Below are 22,428 nucleotides of genomic sequence, written 5' to 3'. Positions count from 1 at the left end.
TCTGCCTGGGGCTCTCCCTTCTGCCCACTAGGGTGAGGCCAAATGAGGCTCATCTCTCTTCCATAGGACAGCCTTTTCAACACAGCTCTCATGCCCCTGCCTCAGTCTTCTCTTCCCAGTTCCTTCAGCTGACTCTTCTGCTACAGATTGGAGACTGCTTGGTGGTGCCACAGTGCACAGATCACTAGGTCTGGAGGCAGAAAGATCTGGGTTCAAAACTGACCTCAGATACTTACTAGCTGGATGACCCCAGGGCAGTCACTTCTCCTCTGCCTCAATTTTCCCTTCTGTGAAATGGGAAATAGCGACTGCCTCCTAGGGTGTTTGTGAGGATCAAATAGATACCCTTTGTAAAGTGTGTTATAAAGATATGTTAGTGCTAGTTATTAGTATTGTTTTAAACTTGCTTGTCTTCTGAAGCCTTTCCCCCCCTTGGCAGTGGCTGCCCCCCTTAGTGCACCTCCCTTTCCAGATCTTTTCCAGTTACCGAGTAATCCAGAGCTCAACGTGTCATTTGCATAAGGCTCTCCTCATTGGTGGAGATTGAGGGGCAGGGGGCGGAGCCTGGTCCGGCTTCAGGCGTCCGGCTCCAGGCTCCAGGTCTTTCCTCAGGGTGGGCAGAGGGCACCAATCAAGGTTTCCATGTAGAACAGGCTTTCAGGCTGGCCACATCTTCCTTCTCCACCTGACTGCCCTCATCTGGCCCCTCGTCCTCCCCATTAGATTGTAAGCTCCTGGAAGGCAGCCACTGTCATTTTCATATTCGTGCCCCTAGTGTTTCACAAGGCTATGAAGGCCCCTGACCCTGCCATTCTCTCACTCAAGAAGCCTTGATGGCTCCCCATCACCTCTAGAAGAAACAACAAATTCTTGGCCCTCCAGGTCGGTGGCCATCTGCTTCCCTTCCAACTTCGTTCCCTCCCAAAAATGGACATTTGCGACCCCTAACCCTGTCTCCAGCCCAGAACACAGGCTTCCAGGTTCCATTCCAGGGATGCTTCCTTCTCTTTTCTGAGAGCCCCCATCATCCCGACATGCCTCCCTCTTCTAGACCCTGGGCTTCCTGAGAACAGAGACTCTGCCTGTACCTTTCTCCAGGCTCAACATCGTGCAGTAGGTGTTCAATAGAAGTTTAAGTGGGGACGCAAGGTGCCTGCCCATAAGATGGGGGGTGGGGAGAGGGGAGGCTCATTGGAGGGTTTCTGACCCTCAGTTAGCCTCTGGAAGGACAATGGATGGGGTCACTCTTGCAACAGCCAAGAACTGTGGGCCCACTTTACCCTGAACTCTGTGTGGACTTATGGGAGAGGGTGACCCCAGCTGGGGAAGGGAGGCAGAGTTTTGTACCAATTCTTCTTACCCTACCACTTTAGTAAATATCTTTCTAAAGGCTAAGTCTAACTGACTAATTAATATTGACTCATAATCAATGAGGGACCATCCTCCTTGGGCACCTGTACTAGGAAAAAACCCAGTTCCCCTCAGGGCTCCTGAAAACTCAAGAGGGGAGAAGAAGGTAGTCCTGCTCTGGGAATCCAGCCTGCTGCCAAGACTGGATTTCTTTCTGGGTCCCACATATCACACTTGGAACCACACTTAAAAAATAATTTTATTACCCACCAAGGGAATATGTAGGAGAATTCAGCCAACCCTGCCTCAGTTCTTCCAGGGAAGACAGGCTCTCTGGAGAAAGGGCAGCCCTGAGGTTTGGGTTTGAAGGAGTGTGTGGCTGGACAGAAATCCCATTTGGGTGCTCCTGATCAGATCCAGGGACCAGGTTGAGGGGCTAAGGGCTTGTTCACAAAGGAAGGAGGGACATACGGAGGGTTCGCCTATCCTTCCAATACTGCTACCTCATCTCCCAGTAACCCAGGGTCAGAGAGAATGCAGAGGAGATCACAGGAGACCTGGGGGCTCAGAGGTCATACAGCATCCAGGCTGGACAGAGGCTATGTTGGGCCACCTTAGGCATTTCTGCTCCTTCTTCTAGCCTCCCTACACATCAGTGACCCTCGAGCTGAGGCTGTGGAGGAGAAGAAAGAGAGAGAGGATAAGGAGGAGGGAGAATCAGATTGGAGACACCCCAGCTACTCTGCTTAGGTCCAGTATCTCCTTCAAAGGAGGAAAGAAAGCCCCAGGGAGTGTTCTCAGAGCCACTCCCCCCCAACTCTCAGAGGGAGGGCAAGTGAACCCTTGGGAGGGGCCAGAGGGAGAGGTTGGGAGCACCCCTCCCCCTTAGGACACCCCAGGGGAGGGGCCAGAGGGGGGGTGGGAAGCACCTTCTCATACCGTAGTTTCTCACGCAGAATCTCAAATTTTTCCTCGAGGACTCTGTTTTTCACAGACTGAGGAATGTCAGGGACAAACCAGGCAGCGATGATCTTGCCGCACAATGCCACATGCTGAGGGGTGAGAGGGGCTCATCAGGGGAGTCTGAGGCCCAGCAGAGCCCCACCATCCAGGCCTCCTCCCCTCTCCCTCACCCCTGCAGCTGGACCTCACCTCAAAGAGAATGACAAAGACTAGCCTGGAGGCTAGGAGGAACCAGAACTCACTGGAGTAGTTGTAATCCACCTCATTCCGGTAATCCCGGTACCTGGGAGTGAGAGAAGGGGCTGTGAAGGGACCCTGTGAACAGAGAGGCAGGACAGTCTAGTGAAGTGCTCCCCTCTCTATTCAAGGGTAGGCCCCATGACTCACCCCTTATCCTCACCTCCTTGGCCCATCCATAACTCCTCACAGCATCTTCACCTCCTCAGGGCAACCTCACCTCATTCTCACCTCCTCACCCCATCTATACCTCCTCACTCCATCCACACTTCCTCACCTCATCTTCACCTCATTCTCACCTCCTCATAGCATCTTCACCCCATCCACACCTCCTCACCCCATCCACATCTCCTCACCTCATCTTTACCCCATTCTTGCCTCCTCACCTCATTTTCACCTCCTCACAGCACCCTCATCCCATTCTCACCTCCTCACTCCATTCTTACCTCCTCCTCACTCTATCCACACCTCCTCACCCCATTCTTACCTCTTCACCTCATTCTCACTTCTTCACAGCATCCTTACCTCCTCACCCCATCCACGCCTCCTCACCCCATCCACACTTTCTCACTCCATCCACACCTCCTCATTGTACCCTCACCTCCTTACACCTACACAAGAATTCTCACTGTTAGCATCTTCTGATTCTCTACCCCTCCACTCCCTTCCCCTTTGGAGAGAGAGGACACTGAGTCCGTGGGGTCCCTGGCCTTGATGTTGATAGTTGACGAAGTCATCCCCTTTACAACTGACATCTCTCTGGTACCCAAGGCTTCCAGAGCTTTCTTACAGGGGCATGGACCATGATGAAGAAACTGCAGCTCAGACAGGCAGCAGATTTGCTCACAGCTATGTGCTAGAGGCTAAACTCAAGCTCAGGCCTCCCAAACCCAGCTTTCCTTCTGTGAGGCCAACCTGGCTCCTCTTCTCCCTGCCCTGCCACCCCATCAGAAAGAAGTGGAGCTGAATGGAGGGGACTGGACACCAGCCTGCTAGGCAGCCTGCACACCTGCACTCAGTCACATGCTCTATTCCTTGGCTTGGGATATGGTCCTTGTAGTCCTTGGTGTGGAACACGGAAAGGCTGTGGTTGACATAGCCAGTCATACAGCTGCAGGACAGGGAGGAGGAGATGTGACTATGCCCTGCTCTGTCCTAGGGGACACAGGAAGGGGCAAACGAGGCTCCTCTTGCCCCCCCCAAAATAAATGCAGGCCCCCCCCTTCCCCTCTGCCCGGCCAGCTATATTGAGAGTGAGTGCCATGCTAGCATGTCATGAAGGAAGCTCTGCTAAGACAAGGAGTACCTGCCAAGGTACAAGGGCTGGGCTAGACCCAAGAACACCTGGGGTCTATGGGGACCTGGAGCCCTGACCCCCTGAAAGTCCTGCCTCTCATCCTCTCCTGAGAAGGGCTGCTAGTAACCAGGGACACAGACCTTATCTTAGTTTCCTCCTCTGGCCTCTAGGTCCCTTTGAGCTCTATCTGTGAGCCTATGGGTCTACAGTCTTCCCTCCCTCCACTGGAGCCAACCCCTCCTACTCCTCCTCCTCCTTCCCCACCCAGGTCAGGGAGCAGGAACAGAGCTAGAGGAGTAGTTTGGGAAACAGAAGGGGCCTGCCTCTGCCCATGGCCTGCTCACTCAGCTGTGATGTTGCTTCCCCGGCTACATGGCCCGTAGTAGTACTTGTACATAAGACGGGGAATGAATTCAGATGTGAAAGCAATGATCATCCCATTGGCAATGACTGCCAGCACCCCGATGGCCTCAAGCACCTGCAGCCAGGTCCCTGGAGGGTTGGGGAAGGTCAGGTTAGGGGAAAGTCAAAGGAGCCTAGGAGTTGGGGGGGACTTAGGAACAGAAAGCCCCAGCTAGACTAGGAGCTGAGCTCAGGGCCCAGGGCTTCTTCTCTGTTCTCTCTTCCTTGTCCCCTGTCCCCCGTCCCCCTTATCACCTACCTGAGGGCAGAGTCTGATCCTGTTCTGCCACGGTTTGCCCTGTCTGAGCTCTCCTTTCCTTGTCTACCCCACACAGAGCTGTGTCCTCTCACACCCCGCCCAAGGGAGCCAGGCAGCAGTCACCAGGGCTACCATCTCAGGCTCTCACCAATGTCTTTTGCCTTCCGAGGCACCAGGCGCCGCTGCAGTCTCACCATCTTGATGGCGTCCAGACGAATCTCAATGAGGTTGCTAAAAAGTGCCAAGAGCGGGGCCAGGGGGAAGGCAGCCACGAAGATGGTGGTGAAACCATATTGGACCACTAGAGACCACCGAGGGACACAGAGATGCCGGTTACCTCAGTCTCAGCCTGATCACTACCCTCTCCCAGGACCCACGGCAAAGGTGAGGCTGCCCCCAGCTCCCCAAGGGGCACCAAGAAGCAGGTCCTGGCCAGCCCCTCCAGGCCCTCAGCAGAGGTGAGGCTGCCTCTCACCCCTCCCCCATACCCTGACGCACTCATTTCCATGAACTCGTCAAACAGGCTGAAAATGTTAACTTCATTCAGCGAATAGTTTTTCAGCCATTCCTCCAGGTTTGGATCATGCAGCCTCCTTCCCTGGGGCCACTCTCTTAGCTTCCGGATGCGATAAGTCAGCCAGCTGCGGCAGGGTCAGATATGGGGGAGGTAGGAGGTTGAGAAAAGGGGTACATTAGGGTCAAGTATTAGGGTCCCAGGGGAGGAGGCAGCTGACCAGAGCTCAGTACTGGGATCGGAGATGACAAGTCAGCCAGGTAGGGCTGAGGATGAGGGTCCCAGGGGAGGCGACAGCCAGGCAGAGCTAGGCACTGAGGTCAGAGGGGAGGGGGCAGCCAGGCAGGGCTGAGGATGAGGGTCAGGGGAGGGGGCAGCCAGGCAGAGCTGAGGATGAGGGTCCCAGGGGAGGAGGCAGCCAGGCAGAGCTAGGCACTAAGGTCAGAGGGGAGGGGGCAGCCAGGCAGGGCAGGAGGCGCACTGGGTCCTGGGCCCCAGAAGAGCTTGCTCACGGGCTCAGGTACTCCACACAGTTGCTGACAGTCTGTTTTAGGCCCATGACAATGGCCATTTGCACAAACAAATCCATCATGCAGCCACTGGGGTGGCACTGGATAAGGCAGAGGAAGCAGATTCACCTTCCAGGCCAGGGCCCAGGCCCACTTCCCCGCCCTGGCCTCCAACTCCAATCTGCCTCACTCTCACTGATGCTCCTGCTGAACCACTCAAACTGCAGCCTTCTCCCCTCCAGCTGCCCAACACCTGCCCAGGTCCACCCGATGCTCCCCATTCTCCCCTCCTCCCACTTATGTCCAGGCCCGAGGCCCAACTCAGGCCTAGGCCCAGGGAGCCCTCCTTGGCTACAAGGTAAGTAAGAGCCTGAGGGCAGGCTCAAGGGTCTCCTCTCCACCCAAGGGGAGTTTCACTGGCCCCACATGGACACAGTGTTAGGCACTTGAGGGCGAGGGATGAAAAGGAGGCCGTTGGGACCCAAAACTGACCTCTTCCAGACTCCACTGACCACCAATCTTGACTTGGTTTCCCGGGTGCCCGTTTATCCTGGAGAAAAGAAAGAAGAAAGCCCAGAGGGATGCAGAGAAGGGAATGATGCTAAGGAGGGAGCCCCCAGCCTCCTAAAGCTCAACAAATGTCTCTAGCCCCCTGGAGAGCTACACACGTGGGAGACGGTCCCAGGAATGCCATGGGCACAGTGGAGACCAGGAGAGGATGAAGGCAGGCCCCAAGCTAGAAGGGGGGCTGCCTACCTGGGATCGTGGGCTCATTCATCCCTTGGCCCATCTGTGCTTGCCCTCACCTGCCCAGGAAGAAGGCAGTGTAGACAAGGGATGAGAAATGGGTGAAGAACTGGAATATGAAGAACTTGATGGTGAACTTTCTTTCTCGCTCTGAGAATGTCCGAGGTTTCTCTGGGAGGAAGAGGCAGCAGCCCCGATGGGGAGGCCCGAGGAGGATGACTGAGCCCCCAACAGAAAGGCTGTGCCAAAGCACACCCTCCGAAGAGCAGGCTAGCCTCAGCTGCCCGTCCTGGTGGCCAAAGTCAACTCTGGCCAGCCAGGGCTCAGAGCCCCACATGCTCAGGGGCCTTGAGTCACAACTGGATACCCAGAGTCCTGAGATCAGAGGCCCCCAAATGGTATTGGCACCGGCCCCAGCCCCTCCCCCCTAGTTCCTGGAGGCTGCTTCCAAACCTCTCTAGTACCCATGATCCCACCTACTTACCAAAGTCGCAAAGCTTCAAAGCTACCATCTTGTTCACCTGGGGGAGGGTCAGGGTCTGGGCTCATCATGGGCCTTGGGGAGCCAAGCCCCCAAACTGTGCCCCAGTCCCAAGATCAAGCAGATCATACAGAAGGGAGGCCCTGCTTGGTGAGTCCCTGCTATGGAGGAGTGAGGGGGCAGACTGTATTTCCCCTCAGCCCTTTGTATCTGGATGGTCAGTGCTACCCTGGAGAGGGGGACAGGTCATCCCTCCCCTTCCTCCATCCTTCCATGCACCCTTGGGGGCCCCAGCCACCTTAGTCATGACCACAATGATTATGTAATGCACCAGGGCTCCAGTGACCACTACCGCCGTGGTCAGCTGCTGCTCTAGGAGGGGAAAAGCTGAGTGGCTGAAGAGGAAGGTAACCATGACTCGAGAGAGAACCAGGACGTGGGCCATGCCAATCAGCAAGCAGATCTGGGGGCACGAGTGGCAGAATGAGTCCCCAGGGCTGTGTACACCTGGGCTTGGGGTGGCCCGCGTGGGCACCAACACACACACCCTCCCACCAACTGCACGTTCTGTGGGCATCCCCACTGCCGGGAGCCAAGAAGTGTCTGCCAGTTCAGTACCTCCCCCCATGCCCAGCTGTGGAGCTGCCTCCCTGCCTGCCCATTGTCCACCTCTGCAAACCAGCAGTACCAAGACCAGGGAGAGAAGATGAGGATGACGCCACTGCACAAGTAGGAATGCTGGTACTTCCGCAATTCGCAGGCAGGGTTGTTGAGCAGTTCCATGGCGAGCTCCTCCTGGGGACACAGGGGACACCCACCAGCTGCCGAGCACAGTCCCTCCTGGGACTACACGGGCACAGGACAGGGCTAGCCCATACCTGCTCCTCGTCCCACCCGTAGAGGTTCCAGCTGGCGGCAGTCCGTGCCCGTTCCCGCTTCCATAACTCCAGAAACACAGTGGCTATCCATGGGAGAAGCATGTGAGCACGGGGGAAGCATGGAAGCTTCCTCCCCTCATCTCCCATCCTCAATCTCGTGCTCTCACCCCCACAGTGCCATGAAGATGGCAAAGAACACTGTGCCCTCGTTGTCAAAGAGGTGCGTGAGCTGCAGAAAAGACAAGCTACTGGGGGATGGTGCAGGCTGCCCACAGCCCAGGGCTCCATCCCCCACTTTGCTGCTAGACCCTGGGTCCTGCTTCTGAGCTCAGCTTCATTGTCTACAAAAGGGACACACCGGTGCCCAGGGGAGAGGACCCGGCTGGTACCTTGGCAAAGGTGCAGGTCTCTGACAGTCTCCAGTATTTGTGCTGATGCTCTTGGAGTGGGCACATGATGGTTTCATTGGCCTCACAGATCTCTTTGCTGGAGGGGAGGGGAAAGAGGCAGCAATGAGGAGGACTCACTAAATCCCCTGCCTTTCTCATCTCATTTGCTCCCCCCCAAGCTCAGGGGCCCTCCTCCCACCTGATCTGGCTGGCGTGAAAGAGGGAGAAGCTGCTGAGGAAGAGGAGAAGGCCAGTGACAGCCGCGGGCACCAGCATCACAGTGTACCAACCCAGCCAAGCAAAGTACAAGGCCACCTTCTCCCCAAAGTAGTTTCTGTGGGGAGGACAGCAGCAGCAGCGGCAGACTCATACCAGGTCTTGGGCCCAGACCCCCGAGGGAACAGTGTGCACATCTCTTCCCATGGTGGGGTATGGGGGCCATGATCCCTAGGGGCCACAGTACCTGATTTTGCTAGTGAGCAGATTGAGGAGGATACCCTGGGCTCCCTCAACCATGGGCCCCCAAACAGACCCCTAATGACTCCCAAACTGAGCCCCTTCCTATTGACTGGGGACCTCCTAACTGAGCCTGCCCACTGACTGGAGCCCCCAAACAGAGCCCCTTCCCTTTGACCAGGGGCCCCCAAACTGAGCCCTCCTCCCCCTACAATGACCACGGTACCTAATCTTGTCAATGGGCTGCCTGTAGAAGATGTCTCTCCACCGGGCCCAGTTATTCTGCAGAAATTCTGCCCTCTGGGCACAGGAGTGGGTGAGAACCAGGCCCCAGGTCCCCCTCGCCTCTGTCCCTCAGCTCCCCCATCCCAGGCCCTTCACTCTTTCACACACACACACCCCTCCCCAGGGCCTCCCCTGCCCCATCTAGGAGGGACCTTCCCAGGACACAGGCCCCTGGCCCTCTTTCCTCCTGCTCTGACCAGGACTGCCCTGCTCCTACCTCATGGAGGGGAAACATGGTCTCAAACACATGGTCCTTCACCAGATCATCAAACTTCTCTAGGAGAGACAAGTCAGGGTCACAGGGCTCCCTGTCCATGCCTCCTCCCCATAAGCCATGACCTGGAAGTGTCATTCCCTTTCCAGGCTCCCAAAGAAGCCAGGGACCCCAGACATGCTTGAAGGGAACATTGTGCCCCTGCGCAGACCTGAGCTTTGAGCCCCACAGAAACAGAGCCATTCATGCCCCTTCCCCCCCACCCCCCACCCCCGGGAGTGGTCACAGCTCCTCTGGCCCAGGGATTGCCCACCTCTCAGTCCATTCACACAGCCCTATCCAGAGAAACTAGGACCAGCACAAACCCCTCCCAAGCCCTGCAGGTGGGACCAGGGCCTCCTAAGTCATCGTGGATCCGTCCTGCCAGACTTCCTCAGAACTGGACAGTAGTCAGGTCTGGGAAGGAGAGGCCTGAAGCAGAGTTTCTCTATCCAGGCCCCTGCAGCAGAGAGGCAGGGAGCTGGGGCATCTCCTTACCACCATCCACCTCCTTCTTCCTCAGGATGAAGTTAACAATGCGAATTCTGAAACAGACAGCAATTCTCAGCTTCAGGAATCTTCCAAAGGGCCCATGGAAAGGAGTCTGACATTTCCCACATTTCAGAGAGAAAGAGGGAAGGTGTTAAACCATAGGAAAGGACCAGGGAGAAGGCTTCCTAGTCTGCCCCGTCCGGGAGCTCCAGGGAGCAGGGCCCTGGTCTTCTGCCCTTATGGGCCCAAAGTCCAGGAGCTCCAGGGGCAGGGCCCTGGTCCACTGCCTTCCTCTCCCCACCCTAGACTGAAGTGCCTGAGCACAGGGAGAAAGTCTGTGTCCCCAGCCTGGGGGCTCCCCGATTTCTGCCTCTGCATTTCTCCCACACCAAGCTCCCCAAGGAGGTCCTCCTCTGCTCCTCCCACCCCCAGCACTGCCGGGATATGGGGGAAGACCAAGGCAGCAAGCTAGCCTCGAGCTTTGTGGGGACTCACCGAGTGGTCATGGGCACAGGCCCCTGGGGCAGGGTGCTAGGGGAGGAGCAGTCGGTGTCCTTGAGCAGCTCCATGTACTGGCTGAAGATCCTGCTATGAGCCCTGATGCCATAGAACAGTCTTCTTCTGTCTTCCACTTCCTGGGGGGGCCACAGACTGGTCACCAACTGGAGACTGCCAAAGAGGGCCCCCGTACACCCCCTCCCTAGTGATATGCCAAATCCGAGAGCTGCCTTAGGATAAGGAGGCCAGCCCCTCAGCCCCTGGCCTCTGGGGGCCAGGAGCCCCACCTTAATAGTGAAACCTGTCTTTTCAAGTTCAGCCATGAATCTCTGCCGACGATATTCCCGTTTAGTGTTTGTCTTCTGAAGATCAGACACAAGGATAAAGTCCCAGGTCTCTGTGGCCTGGAGGAGGAAGGAAGAAAGGGAACAAACATCTATTAAGCACCTATTGTGTACCAGGCATCCTACTAGAAATCATCTCATTGGATTCTCACAACAACCCTGGGAGGGAGGTGCTATTCTTATCCATACTTTACAGTTGAGGATACTGAGGCAGACAGCAATTAAGTGACTTGCCCAGGGTCACACAGCTAGTAAGTGCCTGAGGCTGGATTTGAACTCAGGTTTTCCTGACTCCAGGCCAAGTGCTCTGAACCTCAGGGAACCTCAGAGAACCACAGAGCCCAAACCCTGCATTTACAAATGAGGAAACATTTGTAAACACACACAGGTTAACTGTCCAGGATGAAGCAGTCAGCATGCATTTGAGGTGGGTTTTGAACTCGAGTCCTACTGCCTCCATGTCCAGTGCCCTGCCCACTTCCCCTCAAGCTCACTCCATATCCCTGGCCTCCCCTGGACTTTATGGAGCCCACTTGGGCCTCAGGGTGGGGAGGGGGCCTGGGCCTCTGGTGGCTCAGCACTCACCTGGAGGTATCTAAATTCCATCAGTGGGAAACTGTCTGTCTCTAGAACAATCTGAATTTCATCCTCAGAACCCTTAGGAGAGAGACGGAGAAAGAGAGAAGCAGACTGAGCCAAACACACAGTGAGCCCTCAAGCAGGCAAGCCATCACTGAGCATTTAGTAAGCTCCAAGGGCATACCAGGCATGGTTTAAGGCATTGGGTTTACAAAAAGAAAAAGCTACGCCCCCTCTCCCAGGACAAGGTCCTGCCAATTGTGTGTGTGTGTGTGTGTGTGTGTGTGTGTGTGCGTGCACACATGTGCACGTGTGTGTGTATACACACACATATATATAGATTACATACAGGTATATAATAAACACTAATTAAACACCTACTGTGTGCCAGGCTCTGTGCTAAAGTGCTGAGGATACAGAGAAAGGCAAAAGACAGACCCAAGGAGTTCACAGCCCAAGGGAGAGGGGAGACAACTGTGTGCAAATGGCTAGCCAGGAGATGCTGGACATGACCAGAGCAGAGGGAAGGCCCCACATTAGGGGGATCAGGAAAAGCTTCTTGGGGAAGCTGGGATTTGAGCTGGGGCTTGAAGGAAGCCAGAGGCAAGAGGAAGAGGCTAGGAAGCCTGAACTCCCTGGTGACTTGAGGAGGAGGTGCTAGTATCTGGGGAAGTCGAGAAAGGCCTCCAGAAGGCCATGAGATGGAGGCTACAGGAGGCCAGGGCTAAGGGCAGGGCCACCAGAGAGGCACGGTGTGGCCAGCTGGTGTGGCTAGAACAGACCGTGTCAGGGCTGGGGATGGAGTGGAAGCGGGAATCTGCCAACAAAGATACAAGCTTTAATGGCCAAACAGGACCCAGGCTAAGATGAGAAAGGGGCGAGTGGCTGCCCTGGTAGAGGGAGTCATCTGGGAGGTCCTCAGACCAATCCTGATGGAATGGTGGTACCTGGACCCCAAAAAGCCCTGAGACCATGTCTAAGCAACCCATCCCTGGCATTCTTGGTGTCCCAGCACCCCTAAACCATGTCCCCTTCAATCCTGGGTCCAGTTCCCACATCCTCTCCTAAAAGGAGTCCGAAGCCTCTTGTGCACCTCAATGTGGAGAGGCTGGGGCCAGGAGCCCAGTGAGGAGGGAGGCCCAATGGTCTAGTGGAGAGCGGAGGCTGTGGTGTGGAGGGAGGTGTGCCTGTGGACATCCTAGCCATGGATCTGGTGGAGTTCTGGCTACCTCTGGGCCCTTGACAAAAGGGAGGATGTCTGGAGAGGAAGATGAGCTCAGTCTTGGGTCAAGTTTGAGACCGAGTGAGAAGGGCAAACGAGGAAAAACAGAGAGGAAGGCAGGAAGGTGGGGCACAAGTGGAGGCCAAGGCCCTCGATGAGTCTGCACTCCTCGCCGCCCCCTCACCCCACAAGGTCCCCGGGGGTGAGGAGTGGGGACACATGTCGGGCCGGCCATCAGACCAGCACCCATGCCAGCCCCTTGTAGCTCACAAACCCTTAAAGGTAGGGGACTCCTGGAAAAGAGGGGAGGGGGAGCAGCAAGGAAGTGTCTTAGAGTTCCACTGTCGCCTTAGGCTAATCACTTAATCTCAGTAAAAGGCAGAGGTGGAGGTGGCCAGCCTCTAGGGTCTCATGCCCAGCTTTGGCCTCCCACTTCCTTCCTCGCTGGGTCACGTGGCCAGCAGGTGCTGGGCTTTCCCGGAACTCAGAGAGCAGGTTAAGCTGCTGCTCCAATCTCCCAGAAGGTTTGCATCCACACCCAGGTGGCCAGCCCCTCCCCCAGGTATCCAGAGAGGTGTGGCCCAGATGCCTGAGGTCTGTGATGGCCAGGATCTGCACACCCCCCCTCCCCCTGCTGGGGCTGGTCCCCATTCTGCTCTGGGTCTCTTGGCCCAGACCCCTCAGAGCCCTCCTTCCCCACCCACTGACCTGGGCCTCCCCCACCTCCCTCATGCCCCTGTTCAGAAGCCCGTGGGGCCTCCAGTGGCCACCTGGCTGGATGCTGGACTTGGCCTGCAAAGCTTTTCAGAGTCTAGACCAGCCTCAGATTCCTCCCACGATCCTCTGCCTTCCCTCCTGCTCACATGCCACTCAACAAAGGCGGAAAGCTTCACGTCTGCCATAATCCCAACTGGATCCACAAGTTTATGTTTCACAGTCTCTGGGCCTTGACTGCTGCCAGGCCACCCTTGGACTCCTTCCTTATTGGCTCCCTCTCCCACCCCTCTACAGTGGTTCTTCCAAGCCTCCGGGGGCTCCCTGTGCCCCCATGACTCTCTCAGCTGAGACCCTACCTCATATTCTGCAGAAAAAATGGCAGCCCCTCCACTCCTCCAATGACTCCATCCCCCTGTCTCACTAATCTTCAGTCACTCACTGTCTGCTGGCTGCTTCCCTGCACCCTACAGACACACTTCGTGTCTCCCAATCTCAAAAAACCCTCGCTTGATCTTTCCATCCCCACTAGTTACAGTCCCATATCTCTTCTCCACTTTGTGGCTAAATTTCTCGAGAAGACATCTACACTGGTGTCCCCACTTCCTCTCCTCTCACTCCCTTCTTATCTCCTCACAATCTAGCTTCTGACCTGCTCATTCCATGGAAAGTCACCTGTGACCTCTGAGGGCCAAATCCAATGGCCTTTTCTCTGTCACTCTCTTTGACCTCAGCAGCCTTGGACACTGTGGGCCACTCTGATGCTCTCCCCTCTCTAGGTTTTTGGGACATAGCACTCTCCTGGTTCTCCTCCTCTGTCTCATTTGCTGCATTTGCATTCAGGTTATCCCCGTGAACCATGGGGTCTGTCCTGGGCTCTCTCCTCTTCGCCTTCTATATTATACTTGGGGATGTCATCAGTTCCCATGGACTTAATTACCATCTGATGGTATCCTGCCCCAGCCTCACTGTTGACCTCCAGGCTGGAATTTCCAGCTGCTCACTGGACACCTCACACTTGATGTCTCACAGACATTTTTTTTTTCCTGCGGGCAGTTGTGGTTAAGTGGCTTGCCCAGGGCACAGGGCTGGTAAGTTTCTGAGGCCGGACTTGAACTCAGGTCCCTCCTGATTCGAAGGCCACTTGCTCTATTTACTGCACTACCTCGCTGCCCCAACATCTGAAACCCAACATGTTCAAAACTGAACCAAACATTCAATTCTTCCAAATTTCCCTGTTATTGTCAAAGCTACCACTAAAACTTTTGGGCATCATCATTAATAATAACAATAATAATAATAGCATTTCTATAGCATCTATTATGTGCCAGGCACTCTGAAAAGCACATATATTATCTCCTTTGATCCTCACAACCACCCTGGAAGGTAGGTGCTATTGTGATCCTCATTTAACAGTTGAGGTTAAGTGATTTGCCCAGGGTCAGTAAGTGTCTGAGGCTAAATTTGAACTCAGGTCTTCCAGACTCAAGGCCCAGCACCGGATCACCAAGCTGCCTCGCCTCCTTTCTTGCACTCCCCCATACATCAAATCTATGCTTATCTTGTCTTTTCTATACTCACAAACTCCTTTTCTCTACTTACACAGAGCCTCATCACCTCATCCCTGGACTATGGCCAGAGCTGCTGGGTGGTCTGCCTGCTTCAGTCTCTCCTCCATCCTCCATTGAGCCACCAAAGGGATTGTCCTAAAGGACAGGTCTGACAATGTCCCCATCTACTCACTGACTTCTGCTGACTCCCTGTGGCCTCCAGGATCAAACACAAAATCTTCTTGGGTGTTCAGAGCCCTTCCTAACCTGCCCCATCTTGCCCCATACCTTTCCAGGCTTCTTACACCTTATTCCCCTCCAGGTACCTCACCCCACCCCCAGCCCTCACACCCTACGTCCTGGCTGTCCAAGACCCTCATCTCTTGGCTCTGACCATCTCCCCGTGTCTGGAGCACTCTCCCTCATCTTCACCTCCTGACGCCCCGGGCTTCCCTCAAGAGCCAGCTAAAAGCCCACCTTCTGTATACAGGAAGCCTTCCCCACCCCTCCGTGGCTCACATCCAGTTCATCCTGTCTAGAACTTCTTTGCACATGGCTCTTTGAAGCTTGTCTCCTTCACTAGACTGGAAGCTCCTTGAGGGCGGGCACTGTCTTCTGCCTTTCTCAGTCTCCCGGGTACTCAGTCCAGCACCTGGCACACAGTAGGCACTTAATACATGCTTGTTGACAGACTGATTCAAGGCCCAGATCAAACACCCCCTTCGTTGACTGTTCTGAGCCTCCTGTGAGCCTGCCCCTCATGGATTCCATCACCCCAGCCAGGAACAGCAGCGCCTCAGCTCCTCGCTGCCCTCTGCCAGACAGCCCGAGAGCACAGTGCAGCTCAGCTAAATGATGAGGGCCACCCACCGTGGAACCTAGTGGTCATGGCATTCCATCTCTCTTCTTCCCAGGCAGGGAGGATGGTCCCCCGAGGAAGAGTCAGAGTGAGATGAGGCAAGAAGAAGGCATCCTCTCTGACAGTTTCAAGCAGGCCCTTCTGGCCTGGGGAGCAGGGGACACCTCACCTGAGCTTGGGCTTCCCAACCCTGCTTCAGGGTCAGGGTGAATTGAGACTGTCAGACCCTTTAATCCCACCTCACAGGTAGCCAGGCCTAAACTCTCCACACCAGACTCACTCATGGGGGGCAGACAGAAGAGTGTCACATTGTCCAGAACTTGAGGTCCTGAGGTCTCCCATGAGTAGAGCAGGGCAGCCTGGGGCCAGGGACTGCTCTCAGCAGTTGTCCTAGGGGGCTAAAGTCCAAGGGCAGGGAGTAGGAGGCACCAGGCCAGGGAGGGCAGGCCCTGAGGTGGGTGCCCAGGTGCTGAGGACACAGTACCCACATCACATTTCTGCCGAGGGCTGGGCCAACCCATGAAGCCTTGTGTGAGTGCTGGGTTTCACTTGCTCTCACCCTCATCCTGGCCAGTTTCTGGGCCTCTGGATTTGCAGGAAGAGGAAGAGCAGGTGGTGGACTCCAGGGAGCTTTAAGTCAGAGCTCCTCCCTTCGGCTACCCAGACAGCAGCTGCAGCCCTGCTCTATCATTCCGGATGCTGTGGCAGCACGCAGACTCCCAGGACTGAACCTTTGCAAAGCCCTGTAGCTTTCTCTTTCTAGCCTGCCCTCCCTGAGGCTGAAGGGAAGGCTATGGTCTTATCACTCCCTCAATCTCAACCGCAATTGGAGGCGCAGCATGGGGAAGTGGTCCGTCTGCCAGTTGGGCCCTGTCCCTTTGGCCCCTCTCTGTTAGTCTCCCTCTGCTCTTGTCCAGTTGGAGCCAAGCTCTGCTGGATGCCATCCAACTCATTATTTACCATACCTTGGGTGGTATTCTTGCATGGGGCCTCCCCTGACTGCCCTAACCTTGACATTGCATGAACCAGACCCTGGAGCACTTCCATTCTTCCGGGTGCCAAACTCTGGCGTCCAGGGCAATTGCCAAGTCTTGTGATTGATTTGTCCCTCCACCATGCCTGGAGATTCCAGAGGGTTCCTTGTTAAGGTCTGAGCTTTACTAGCGACTTCTGAGGGCCCTTCCACCTGGGAGGGACCCATTCCAGGATCACACAGCTGCCTGCTCCTAAGCCCCACTTGGCCCGTCTGCCCCCACTACCATCCTTCAGAACTCAGCTTGTTCTGTTCTACCTGTCCCTCCATTGGACTATAAGCTTCTTGAGGGCAGGGCTTCGCATACAGGATGTAGAATCACTGTTTCCGGAACAGAAGGGTTGTTGCCTCCCCAGCCAGCGCATTTCAGGAGCTGATGAGATGCAGTGGGGGCTGCTTCTCTACGCCATTCCACTCCCTTCCAGCCCAGGCCCAAGCTGGCCCCAGGGAGGAGCGGTGGAGACACGCTGAAGGCCGCAGCTCTTCCCCCTCTGGTAGCCCACGCCAGTTCTATAGACTAGAGGAAGGGGCCCGGCCACAAGTACAATCATGATGGTGCTGCTTGACACCCAGAAGATGCCTGTGCCCGGTTCATCTCTATAGCCCCTCAAGAGCTGGCAAGGGTCCTCACACCAACCCTGGGTGGGAGGGGCTGCTATCCCTAGTTTACAGATGATGAAATTGAGCCAGACAGAGGTGAAGTGACTTGTTCAAGGTCACACAGCTAGGTAAGCATCCCAGGCTGGACTCCAGGCCCAGCGTTCTATCCACATTTAGAGATGAGCAAAGTGAGGCCCAGAGTGTCATCTACTCAAAGTGAGCCTGGATTTCTAGACTCCCAGCAGGAAATGGCCCTCTTCCCTCAGGCAGTAATTGTCTTGATGGCTGGTCTGCCCTGTGCAGGGGCACCAGCCCCCTCTGTCCTGACCCCACAGGGAGACTCAGGGAATCAGCACCAGCAGCACGAGCAGAGGCAGAGGGATAACGGAGGTGACCTCAGCCTCATGGCTGTCCCCTGGCATTCTGGGCAGGGGGCACTTTTGGACCCCCCTTTGGTCTTAGCTTCCGATCCCACCTCTCCCCCAGCCAGGCCCAGACCCACACTTGAACTGGTTTGGGGAAAGACCTCCAAGGATGGGAGGCGGTAGGGGGTGGAGCTCACCTGCATGATGGAAAGCAGACTCCGGCTCTGGCTTTCCTGGCTCCTGCTCCCAAGGTGCACGCTTCAGGGGGTCGGCCTCAGGTGCAGGACCTTGGGCTTCACTGGGCTGCGGGGCCCCTGGGGCCAAACTGCCTGCTTACCTGTCCCAGGTGCACTCTGACTCCTCAGCTCTGACTTCCGCCTCAGACTCTCACCCCTCCCTTCTAGGAATACCAGCAGCCCTGGGCTGAAGGGGAGGGGCAGGGAGGAAGGGGAGCGGCTAGCTCCCCAGGCCCCCTACACACTGGGCTGGGCTGACCACACCCTCGGTCCCAGGTCGGGGATGTGCTTGCTCCAGGGGGGCAGAATGAGTATCGTCATCCTAGGGAGGTCTCCCCCATGACTGCCTGAGGACTAAGGAGACCCTCTGCAGAGACAGATAGGTCAAGAATGGTCGTGCTCCCAGAGTCTTCCTGCCCCTCTAGGGAATGAACCCAGATGCTGTTGCCCAAGTGGGAGAACTGGGGCACCAGATGCTCAGTGCCTGGCTAAATCAGCCTCCATTCTCAGGCGAACCAGCCTGGGCTGGGAGGACTAGTGGGAGATGGTGGTGACCCCTGGACAAAAGTGGGTGGATCTTTTGGGAGTAGGGGAGGGGAAGGTGGGACAGACCATCTTTGGCAGCTCTGAGGTCACAAGACCAACCAGGGGCAGAAAGAGGAACCATTCCCTGTTCAGGCCCAGTGCTCAGAAGTGAGCTCTCAAGGAGCTGTGTAACCCTGGATGTCCTCGCAGAAGACAGAAAGCTGACACTCGAGTTCAAATCCTAACTCAGACCCTAGCTGTGTGACCCTAAGCAAATTGTAGTGGTGGTTGTGCAGTCGTTTCAGTCATGACCCTCCTGACCCATTTGGGGCTTTCTTGGCAGAGATACTGGAGTGGTTTGCCACTCCCTTCTCTGGCTCATTTTACAGATGAGGAAACTGAGGCAAGCAGGGTGAAGTGACTTTCCCAGGGTCACACAGTTACTAAGTGTCTGAGGCTGAATTTGAACTCAGGAGTGTGAGTTTTCCGAGCCAGGTGTCCCATCTAGGCCCCACCTAGCTGCCCTCTGAACAAATCACTTTACCTCATTTTCCTCATCTATAACAAGGGGACAATAATAGCCCCTTTCTCCCAGGGTCATTGTGAGGATGAAATGAGGTGATAATTGCCCAGCTCTTAGTACAGGGCCTGGCACTAGTAAATGCTATAGAAATGCACACTATTATTATTTCTCTGGGCCTCAGTTTCCCTATCTACAAAAGGGGGAGATTAGACAATCTGACTCTATCGTCCCGCCCTTCTGTGCTGGGGGATGATCTCCTGGAAGGGTTCTAGTCTCTGTTTCCCAAAGTTATCTCTCAGCCAGGCCCAAGGGGCTCCTGACCAGTGCTGTCTGCTTGGCTAGGTCTGTGGGGCCTCCAAGGACCCCTGACACCAAGGCTGGGAAAGGGATTGGCTAGAGGTCTTCCCCGGTCCTCAGGGCAGAGAGGCTCTGGGTTGCCTCCCCGGGCCACCGATGCCTCTGGGGGTTGGAATGTGCTTATCCCAGGAGCCACAGCCCAAGGCTCACAAGGACCTATGGTTGGTTTTGGTGAAAGTCCCACCCTAATCTAGCCCCAATTCCTTCCAGGCTGTGTGTGTTCCTGGGACTTGGCAGATGGCCCGGGAGGAGCCCCAAGGACAAACCTCCACTGCCACAGCCTAAGCCCATGGTGAGCAGAGAGGCTGATCCTTAAAAGGGCCTACTCTGCGCCAGGTCTTGGTGATACAAAGGCCCTCTGGGAGGCCTCCTGTCAGAGGGGGGCATCTGAGCTGTGCTCTGAAGGACCTGGGAGTGCCTTCCACACAGGGGGACGTCTGGTGCAAAGGCCAGAGAGAGGATGTCATGCGTGGGGAATTGCCAGCAGACCAATTGAACTGGAATGTAGAGTCTGGGAATAGAACAATATGGAAAAGATTGGAAAGGTGAGTTCAGCCTGGGGAGGACTTCAAATGCCAGTCCTTGCCTGTTGCTCTTTCCAGGCTCCCCATGCACATCAGAGATGGAAAGCTAATAAGATACACCCAAGGGATGCCCAGCCACCTTCCAGGGGGTCAGGACCTACAGTTGAGGTGGCCCCACCACAGGCTCCAGAGGACTTGACCAAAGCTCATAGGCCAGGTGCAGGGGCCCCCAGCTGAGCCCCATCCTCTTCCTGTGGCCTGAAGACCATCCTGACCCTCCAGGGTAAAATCCATCCTTTTGCTGCACCCCAGCCCTACATCTATACACCCACCCCCCACTTACCAGGGGTGGGTGGTCATAGTACGCCATAAGAACCAGCTGGCACTGGGCTAGCCTAACCCTTGGGAGCCCAGGATACTCTCCATACTAGAAGGGGAGAGGATGCTCATCATGCTTTGTGGGTCCCCAGGAAACACTTGTGAGGTGCACAGATATGCAGGAGTTTAAACAGGACCATCAGGACCAGGGCACATCCACTCCTGGTGTAGGGATTTCTTTAGGAAGACAAATGCCCCTCTTCAGGTCTCTACAGCAGCCTGTGATTCCCCTCTTTGGGAGAGCAGGAAGAGGCCATGTCGGGCCAACCACTGCTTGGTTCCCTGCCTTGCAGGGGTGCTTTGGCACACTACAATCAGATCTCTCTAGTCCTCAACAGATATTTGCACACTAAGGGTAAAATGCTCTTGAGATGGAAAATAAAAGCAAATTCCCTGGCTGTTCAGGATGGAAAGTGTCCTGCTGAGCCCAGGAGGGGTTTTGTCCTTTACCTTCTTACCTTTATCTTTACCTGATCTTTTACCTTCCTCGACACCACAAAAGACATTCAGCCAGCCAACAGTTAAACTACTAGGTGAAGGGAGCCCCAAGACTGTACAGGGAGAAGAGATCTCAGCTCCCCATTCTCTGTTTCTGAGCACCAGATCTCAGACTGCGCTGTCCAGCAAGTCACTCAGATAAGTGGTGGTGGTAAAAGCCCTGGGAAGGGTTGATGGGTGCTGGGAATGAACGGGCCTTGGGGCTACTTTCAAAGTATGCACCTTGCCTCATCTCTGCTTCTCCTCTCCCCTCCCTCCACTACTTTCTCCACCAGTCCCAAGTCCCCCTTCCCTTGGGGCAGCAGCAGCAGAGGCTGAGGTCTCTCAGCCACTCAGGAGTCATCTCCCAACATGTAGGCAGCATCACTGGGTGGTCCCTCAGGGGACTGCCCAACCCAGCTGGGCTTGGGGTTAGAAGCAAACTAATATTTTGTGCAGAGAGGCAAGGTTAGTTCTGGACTTGTTCTTGGTCAGAACCTGACTCCATTGGAGGGTACTCTGCCCAGTGGGCTCCTCCCAGCCTGGTGTGAGCCTTGGTAGAGGGACCATCCCCTACAGCTCCTCATCAGGCTGAGAGTCTGTGCCCTTAATAAATGCTCATTGATTTGACAGGCTGGTGTGAGATCCCCTGAGGTAAGGCTAGGACAAGCAGGAGTCCCTTGCCCAGCTTTGGAAGAGCTTCACTCTCAGCCTTGCCAGAGGGTACCCTTCCTTGGCCAGGAGTGATCCTTGGGCAGCCCAGAGAAGAAGAGTATGTGAGAGGGAGGGAAAGAGGGTAAAACTCTGTGACAAGCAGGCCGGCAGCCCCTAAAAGGCTAGGAGAGAGATGAAGTTTCAGAGGCTTTGGGACAGCCAGTACCAGGCCTGACGGAGCTGGCAGCTGGTCTGGGGAAGACCCAAGGCTGATCCCACACAAGCCCGGGCATCTCCATCCCCAGGGCCCCAGAGCACTGCCCAGGGAGAGAGCCAAAGCTATTCAAGGCCAGTCCAGTGGAGTTACCTCGAGGAAGGGGCTACACATTGTTCAAGAAAGTGAGAGCAGTGATGGAGCCCTCAGTTGTCCAGGGTCTGTGAAAGGGAACATCCTCCCCTGCTTCTGCCTCTGCCTCCTCCCCTGGCCTCAAAGGCAGCCTCCCACAGGAAGCTTCTCCACGTGGGTGTCCCCAGCTGTGCCTTTGCTGCTCTATGAACATGTCTCTGGACCCCCACAGTAGGTGTGTGTTGAACAAATGAGTGAATCCATCCAGGTCTCCAGATGACCAAGGGCCACTGGTGGCACAGTGAACAGAGTGCTGGGTCTGGAGTCAGGAAGACCTACGTACAAAACCAGCCTCAGACAACGACTAGCTGTGTGACCCTGGGCAAGTCACTTCACCGCTGTCTGCCTCAGTTTCCTCAATTGTACAATGGGGGCAATAACAGCACTTATCTCATGGGGGTTGTTGTGAGGACCAAATGAGATCATATTTGTAAAGCACTTAACCCAATGCCTGGCACAGTGTAGGTTTTATACACACACATATAAATGCTTATTTCCTTCCTCCCCTCTGGCCATATTCTCACTCTTAGAATCTTCTCCTCCCCCTCCCCTTCCCTCTCCTCCTCTTTCCTTCTCCCTCCCCCCTCCCTTCTCCTCCCCCTCTCCTTTCTTCTCCCTCACCTCCTCCCTTCTCCTCCCCCTCTCCTTTCTTCTCCCTCACCTCCTCCCTTCTCCTCCCCCTCTCCTTTCTTCTCCCTCACCTCCTCCCTTCTCCTCCCCCTCTCCTTTCTTCTCCCTCACCTCCTCCCTTCTCTTCCCCTTCCTTCTCTTTCCTTCTCCCTCACCTCCCTGTCAGTTGCCAAGCCTCTGACCCTCACTCCTCCACAGGTCTCCCATATGTTCCCTTCCCTCCACTCACCCTAGTTCAGGCTCACCTGGCTCTTACCTGAACCACTGGGGTAAACCTCCTCCCCTGTCCATCCTTCACACTGTGGTCCAAATGATCTTCCTAAAGTAGCTCATAAGGCCTCACCAGCACCTCCCTGTTGCCTCCAGGATAAAACAAAAGCCCACATCTAGTGTTCAAGACCTTGCAGTGCAATTGAAGCTGACATTTACAGGGTGCTTTTAA

The 22,428-nt window shown here is 55.5% G+C and overlaps 1 protein-coding gene across 1 annotated transcript; it reads right to left on the bottom strand.

Moving 5' to 3' along the window:
* Positions 1–1,591: 1,591 nt before the first annotated feature.
* ANO9 (anoctamin 9) lies at positions 1,592–20,441 on the bottom strand. The gene is given in 25 exon segments (XM_078148959.1): positions 1,592–2,023; positions 2,290–2,402; positions 2,503–2,596; positions 3,560–3,661; positions 4,192–4,339; positions 4,657–4,809; positions 5,007–5,149; positions 5,535–5,632; positions 6,024–6,081; positions 6,338–6,449; positions 6,763–6,799; positions 7,058–7,222; positions 7,448–7,462; positions 7,465–7,554; positions 7,638–7,721; positions 7,807–7,866; positions 8,027–8,123; positions 8,226–8,360; positions 8,709–8,782; positions 8,985–9,043; positions 9,519–9,565; positions 10,008–10,147; positions 10,298–10,414; positions 10,940–11,011; positions 17,474–20,441. Coding segments are annotated over 25 exon segments (2,247 nt in total). The 5' UTR covers positions 17,480–20,441; the 3' UTR covers positions 1,592–1,995.
* Positions 20,442–22,428: the final 1,987 nt, after the last annotated feature.

The sequence above is a fragment of the Phascolarctos cinereus genome, unplaced genomic scaffold, assembly GCF_003287225.1.
Source record: "Phascolarctos cinereus isolate Bilbo 61053 unplaced genomic scaffold, phaCin_HiC Scaffold_9;HRSCAF=440, whole genome shotgun sequence".
NCBI lineage: Eukaryota > Metazoa > Chordata > Mammalia > Diprotodontia > Phascolarctidae > Phascolarctos > Phascolarctos cinereus.
The sequence above is the reverse complement of the archived record's forward strand: the minus strand, read 5'-3'. Positions and strand labels throughout refer to the sequence as shown.